At 36.6% G+C, this 7,813-nt stretch overlaps 1 protein-coding gene across 1 annotated transcript; it reads right to left on the minus strand.

Annotated features, from left to right (window-relative positions):
* Positions 1 to 2,428: 2,428 nt before the first annotated feature.
* LOC149029274 (mavicyanin-like) lies at positions 2,429 to 3,312 on the minus strand. The gene is made up of 2 exons (XM_089150332.1): positions 3,115 to 3,312; positions 2,429 to 3,017 (listed from the first exon to the last, which is right to left on the minus strand). The coding sequence occupies exons 1-2, from the start codon at positions 3,281 to 3,283 to the stop codon at positions 2,632 to 2,634; spliced, it is 555 nt and encodes a 184-aa protein (XP_089006458.1). The 5' UTR covers positions 3,284 to 3,312; the 3' UTR covers positions 2,429 to 2,631.
* Between the last annotated feature and the right edge of the window lie 4,501 nt (positions 3,313 to 7,813).

Genomic DNA, 7,813 nt, shown 5'->3' on the forward strand with positions numbered 1-7,813 from the left:
AAAATTCCTAGAAGAAATTTTTAAAGAATACTATTTTCATGGCTTAACAAATTTATACATATAGATAACCCTACTAGTCTCTAGATGACGATGGTTTTATTTGGATCCAAAAAACAAAAGGAAAAATAAACACACAAACATAGTATCCTTCCATTTGGACCATTCAAATAAAGATATCTAGTTTTCTATCTAGGGTTCCAATAAAGCCTTGGATCCTGCCACATCGTATCCATGGATTGACAACCATAGACATAATAGATTTGGGAGGAACAAAAAAACGTGGGAACCATGGCTCTGATGCCAATTTAGGTGAGGGATAGAATACACCACATAGAACTTGATATTGGATTCATCAAACCACATAGAGAAAGAATAGAATCTTACCTAGATACGCTAATCCCAAACTAAATGCAACATAAAAAATTGGATCCACGTAGGTAGATTCGCAATCATGAGGATAGAGAACACAATCCACAACCAAAATACCGTTGTAGATTAGTGGTCAAAGATGACATCGAGTCAAGAATCAAAGAGCAACTAAAACCTATGTTTTTCTTTCTTTCTTGAGTTTCTTGGAGATAGAGAGAGTCCAACGAATCTAGTAAAAAAATTGAAGAGTGGGATGATATTTACCAATATATTCTCATATAATGTAACCGCTCAATTATGAGTTTCCATAATTGCCCTTGGGCATGTTCAAAATTCTCAACATCAAGAGTTGCCCGTTGCTTTAAAACAATTAAGATAGAGTAATGGAAGCGAACAAAGAAATGTTGCTTAAACCGGTAACTCTTGAGGAAATACAGACAACTATCTTTGCAACGAATAGCTTGAAGTCTCCAAGACCTGATGGTTTCTTAGGCTATTTCTATCAAAATGCATGGGAGATAGTAAAGGAGATATACAAGTGATGGTCTCTCAATTCTGCAAAACAAATACATTTAATCTATCTCATAACCATACATTCATTACCCTGATTCCTAAAGTGGATTCAACTTCTACTGTTGGAGACTATCGACCATATGCTTATGCAACATGAGCTACAAAATAATCTCAAAGATTTTAGTCAATAGGCTGAAGACCATTCTATCCCATTTAATCTCCTTTCAACAGAATGGATTCATTAAAGGGAGACATATTCAGAATAACATTTTAATTGCCCATGAGATTATGCACAGAATTCATAGACATTGAAGAAGAAAGAAGGGTTTGAGTAGTTAAACTAAATATGAGTAAAGCGTATGATAGGTTAGAATGGGATTTCTTACAAAAGACATTGTTGTAGTTTGACTTTCTTGCTATATGGGTTATCTAGGTAATGTTTTGTGTTACCTTAGTCAACTACTCTGTCCTAGTAAATGGTATCTTATCACAGTCTATTTTCCCTACTAGAGGTCAAAGACAAGGTGACCCATTATCTCTATATTTGTTTACCTATGTGTGGAGTTGCTATCTTTGCATGGAACTTGCTTGTTCAAAAAAGAAATTGAAAGGGATCCAGTTGATGGAAGGTGGTGAAAGAATCTATCGTCTAACATTTGTTGATGAACTAATCCTATTTGGGTAAGCAACTCAAATTGAAGCTCCCAAGTTTCGGCAAATTATACATCAATATTGTAACTTCTCAGGGCAACAGTTGAACATGCAAAAAATCTAGAGCCTATTACAACACTAGCACAAGATCAAGCATAAAGAGAGAGAGTTATCATTGCATTTTCATATAACTCCTACATCATAAATGGACATCTATTTGGGCATCCCATTATTTCATGGCAGAATGAAGAAGCACTGTGACACTCTCTTAACAAGAGTGAACAATCGTCTTCAAGGTTTGAAAAACTAAATATATTAGTGCTCTAGGAAGAGGTATGCTATTACAATCAACAATAGCATCAATACCATCACACTTTATGTCTTGCTTTTGTCTATTGATAGCAGAAAATATGGAACTTGAGAAAAAGATGAGATCCTTCTTTTGGTTGAATGTGATAAACAGTTGGTACACTATTGATTGGAAAACAATTTTCTCTCCCATGAGTGAAGGTGGGTTAAATCCTAGGAATCTACAGGCCTTCAACCTTGTATTTCTGTCTCAAAAGGCATGGGATTTGGTATACAATCCCAACTCTTTATGGGGTCGAATTATGATAAACAAATATTGCAAAGTCACTCCATTTTTCGACATTCAACCTAAACCTTCATATTCTTGGGGATGGAGATCTACTTTGCAGGGTAGAGATCTCGTTAAATGTGGCTGGAAAAAGATCAACGCCTCATAAATATTTAACAGAGGCAAATCCCTGTTAATATTTTAATTATATATAAAAAGCTACCCTGAGAATTTAGCCGATGTGCACATTAAGTGGCCCGGATGAACTATGGATAAAAAATAAAGTCAAATTTATTTATTTTTTCAATTTCTGGTTATTCTAGTTTGTTCCCAACACTTCCAATATTCAATTTGCCTCTTTCATTAAATGTCAACAACATTGTTTTAAATAAATTTCAATTACACATAGGAAATAATTGACGCTGCTACCCTCATTGAAAAAACATTAATGTATAATAAAAAAAATGATAATAAATTACCATTATTTGACACTTAAAAGGGGTGAAAACAAGAAAATCCCCTCAGATACCAAGAAACAGGAGAACGACAATGGCACCAATAGAAGCTGCAAATATTAGAGAGTTCTTTCCATTTGAAGGTGGCCCATTTGAAGTAAAACTAGGTGAGGCTTTGTTCTTAGAAGGTTGTGAAAGAGAAGCTTCTGGTGCCAACCCCAGTGCACTTGTCGGAGCACTTGCCCCCTGAGCTCCACTAACATGGACTTGAAGCTTCATCCCTCCCAGGCAATATAATCTGTTGCCGTCGACGAAGAATCGATCACCGGGTTTCGTCAAGGGAATCGTTGTGTTTCCTCCGGTATATATTTGTATAGCTTTGGTCACATTGCATGCATTGAAGTTGGCTCTTGTGACCTCATTCACAGAGTTGCTAGATGAGTACTGAAACGCTGGTGCAACAAGAACCATACAAAACCCAGGTTGGTTAGAACTTAGAAGTTACTAAAGAAGATGATTGGTCGATAAGAAAGAAGATTCAGTACTTACAGAGAGAATCTCCAACATTGAAGGTCTTGTTCTGGACCCATGCGTTAAGATCAGTGCTTATATCCCAACCAGAGTTATCTCCCACCATGTACGTCGTAGCACTGCATGTTAGCAGTTGCAGGTAAAGACAGGCAAGAACATAGATGAAGAGAAGTTTAAGCTTAGCCATTAAAGGAGGAATTCAAACTGGAGAAAGAAGCGAGGAGAGTACTTTGTTGCAGGTTTCTTGGATTTACAATATATAATATATGATCGATGGTTGGCTGATATGAGTAGATTACCTAACTTGAGGTGGATTTTTAAGTGTTCAAATTGAACTGTTCTATTCTATCTTCTGGTCTTTGGTTGTTCACTGAAGATTAAAGAGGCAAACATGTCCATTTGGGAGTTTTTATGAAATATAAATATCTTCGGATTGGACTTCGGTTATTGTGATTCAAGAATAATTGATATATAACTTGCTGAATCAGAATTCGTTGGTCAGGCAGTTAAACACCTTCTGAACAATGGCTTTGACATTTTTTTTGACTTCTTCATATATGCTCTAGCTCCACAACTTTACCAAAGATGCCCAAGTTGCGATATTTTATTTTTTATTTTGTGGGGAACAGGGATGGTTGCCATTTTAAGTGCAAACGTAAGACTATAAGATAATGTTGATGAAAATTTCATATCAAATAAAGCTTGTTTTATCAAATATTGGCCAGCGAATAACAGAGTAATTTGTGTAGGCCCGAAAATTAACACCTTTGAACCTGCCCTGCAAACCAGCATGGTCAAGCCTGAAATTCGCACTGACGCCTTAAGATAGCTCCAAGTAATTAATAAGAACCTGAACGGCACTCCGATAGGGCATAGTTTCCCATCGAAGTCAGAGACTAATTTAAGGGATTAATATACTGTGCATTTCATTGTAGATGTGTGACATATGTTTCGACATCACATCAAAAGGTTGAGATCCATTCACAAGTCAAATCATTTTTTTTTAAATTTAATCACAACTCTTTGATATGACTTATAAGTGGATTTCAATTATTCGATATGTGATGTTAGGACAGATGTCATATATCTACAAGGAAATGAATGGTCTATTTCTGACAAGGAAATGGACTGGACAAGTGTCCCAATTTCAAGGGCCTCTAACATGGGACTTGGGTTTAGTATAATAAATGCGTTGAACCATTCAGCAAGATTTTTGGCCATTGGATCGCACATCTCGGTTGAGATTTCATCCGTTTCTGAACGATCGAGATGTCGATCTGTCCATCTGATGGTCCACAATGTTTTGATAAATCCACTAAATCCAAGAAAAATCACTCTAACTTGTCTTTTTCTTCTATAAGTAATAGATCTTTGGTTAATGCTTGGCTCCAACATAAGACCTGTCAACCAGCTATATGTGACAACGTCACGAAGACAAGACGATCAAAACAAACTTGGGCTAAGACAACTGAAAATTGCTTTTGCGCAGCACTGAAGTCGAGCACTAGAATCCTGGGACAAAAATGCTAATATTAAAAAAAATATATAAAACAATTTTATAAACAATAAACTGAATTTGATAAATACATAAATCCAACAGTAAAAACTTGATCGAAGTATCTAAATGCTAACAAAATTTTAGTGACATCTGACCTCTAATATATAATGATATTAATTCTTCCTTTGCATGCTTCTGCTGTTTGTTTGAGTTAGGTTAGGGAAGGTAGGCAACCAGGCAAAAGTTTGTTCAATTTATTTTTGACTTGTTACGTAAAATTGTAAGCAATGAATTAATATTATAGCATCCATCAGAAGTCATTTCAACTCAAAGCTTTTTTCATCTTTGAGAAATATTTGGAATTCCTTTGGGTTGGTAATCGGGTTGGGCAACATAGAAGCTTCAGGTGTGCTTACGTCTTTATAAATTATGATCCAAAGTTGTTGGAACTTTCTATCTACTCATTCTTTTTGACAATAATTGAATAACATATATCTCCTTTTGAAAATAGCACTTCGTCCGTTAAGAGACCAAAGGCAATTGGATCAACTTTAGACGTTGATGCCAAAATGACAAAGAAACAAGGCCAAATAAAAGAATGCATTGAAAAATGGAGAACTCCATCTCTCAAAAGTTTCTTCGGAAAAAAAAAAAAATCAGCTGATCTCCAAAAAATGCACAAAACATGATTTTATAGTGTCAAGAAACCCTAAAATGAAAAAACACAAAATTACGAAAATGCCACTAAGACAGTAAATGCCTCAAAACGATCCCGAAATGCAAAAACATGACGCCCATCATTGCAAAGTAGTGAATCCTTCTCATGAGCTTATTTTGGATCAACATGACGAATTTTAGTGCATTCTGAGTCCGGGACCCTGAGATACCCCATGTGCCACCCCATATGCATCATTCTCCCCTGCTATGAAAAGATTTGTCTTCAAATCTGCTTCATCTTCACTCATATCAATCATTTCAACTATTGCTTCTTCTAAATGATAAGGTAATAGCTTTGCTACATTAAAGGTGCCAGAAACATTGTACTCACAAAGCAGTTCAATCTTGTATGCACTTAAGAACTTTGAATAGTCCATCAACTCTAGGGTGTAGTTTGCCAACCCTGTCAACTGGGAACACTTTTGTCGGAGATGAATCCATACTAAATCACCTTCTTTGAAGACAACCCTTTTGTTGTGCTTATCCACATGTTGTTTGTACTTCATATTCTGTTTATTGATATGATCATAAACCTATGGATGCAATTCCTTGATCTGCTTAACTTGTTCTTCTGCATCTGGACCGAATTGCTTGTGAAATGGCGATGGTGTGAGGTCTAAAGGAGTAATTGGTTTACACCCATAGACTATCTCAAAGGGACCCTTGCCTGTAGTGAGATTCTTTGACCTATTGTAGGCGAATTCTGCTTCAGGTATCACCAAGTCCCATTGTCGCAGACTATCTCCAATCAAAATACGCAACAAATTTCGTAAGCTTCAATTGACAATTCTTATCTGCCCATTTGTCTAAGGAGGGTGAGAGGAACTGAATTGCAGCTTCGTTCCCAACTGTCTCCACAAGCTACGCCAAAAATGACTCACAAACTTGACATCACGATCCAAAGTTATGGACTTTGGAACTCCATGCAGCTTGACAATTTCCTACAAAAACAAACAAGCCACCTGTGAAGCATCAAAGGTTTTGTTATAGGGAACAAAGTGTGCCATCTTTGAGAATCTGTCTACAACCACCATTATGGAATCTTTACTCCGTTGTGTTCTTGGTAAACCCAAGACAACATCAAGACTGATCTCCTATGGAGCAATTGGAACAGGTAGGGGCGTATATAAATCAGCATTAGTACTTTTGGTTTTTGTCACATGACACACACGCCACCTTTCCACGAGTTGAGTCACATCTCACTTCATCTAAGGCCAATAGAAATGTTCACACAACAAGCCCATCATCTTATCCACTCCAAAATGCCCAGCTAAACCTCCTGCATGACTCTTAATAATGAGGGCCTCCCTCAAAGAGCACTGAGGTATGCACAACCTATTATCCCTGAAAAGAAATCCCTCCACGATTTGAAATTGTTGAAAATGATCTATTTTGCACTTCTGACAAATGTCTCCAAAACTGGGATGATCATCATACAACTCCTTAAAAGTATTGGATCCTAGAACTCTCACCTACATAGTGGAAAGCAGAGAATATTTTTTGCTCAAGGAATTCGCCACTCGATTCAACACCCTTGCTTTATGTTTCATGGCAAAGGATAAAGCTTGAAGAAACTCCACCAATTTCGCATGTCTAGAGTTCAATTTATGTTGCCCACTAATGTACTTCAATGCCTCATGATCAGAGTATAAAATGAACTCTTTTGAAACTAGGTAATGCCTCCAATGCTCCAAACTTCTCACTATAACATAAAACTCTTTGTCATAAGTTAAATATCTTCTTTTAGCTTCATTCAACTTTTCACCAAAGAATGCCACAGGTTTACTTCTTTGATTCAAGATACCCCCCCAATGCCAACTCTTGAAGCATCACAATGCACCTCGAAAACTTCATTAAAATCTGGTAGCACTAAAATTGGAGCTTCAGTCACTTTCTACTTCAACAAATGGAATGCAGCTTCGGCCTCCTTAGTCCACATAAACCTGCCTCCCTTAATACAATCCGTAACAAGTGCAATGATGGTGCTAAAATTGCAAATAAATATGTTATAATATGATGTTAGCCCATGAAAGCTATAAATCTCACGAAGATTCCTTGGTACCTCCTAGTTTGTAATTGCCTTTATCTTGCTTGGATCCATCTGAATGCCATCATTTGACACAATATACCCCAAAGAAGTCACTTGATCAGATAAAAAGTGACACTTTTTTATATTAGCATATAATTTATGCTCCCTCAAAGTCTTAAACACTCTCTTCAAATGCTGCAAATGTTCCTCGACTGAAGCACTATAAATCAGAATGTCATCAAAGTAAACAACAACAAATTGACCTATAAAAGGACGAAAAACCTGATTCATTAGTCTCATGAAGCTGCTTGGGGCGTTTGACAACCCGAAGGGCATAACCATCCACTCATATAGACCATCTCTTGTCTTAAATGTTGTCTTCCACTCATCTCCAAGTCGCAACCAAATTTGGTGGAAACCACTTCTCAGGTCTATTTTTGAAAAGATAGTTGTTCCATGTAACTAATCAATTA

The sequence above is a fragment of the Hakea prostrata genome, chromosome 1 (genome assembly GCF_041222555.1).
Source record: "Hakea prostrata isolate BN-2017 chromosome 1, UWA_Hpros_2, whole genome shotgun sequence".
Taxonomy (NCBI): Eukaryota; Viridiplantae; Streptophyta; class Magnoliopsida; order Proteales; family Proteaceae; genus Hakea; species Hakea prostrata.

Coding starts and splice junctions, on each gene's coding strand:
- LOC149029274 (XM_089150332.1), bottom strand. CDS start 3,283: ATGGCTAAGCTTAAACTTCTCTTCATCTATGTTCTTGCCTGTCTTTAC. Junction 3,018..3,114: donor CAATGTTGGAGATTCTCTCT/GTAAGTACTGAA, acceptor TTGTTGCACCAG/CGTTTCAGTACTCATCTAGC.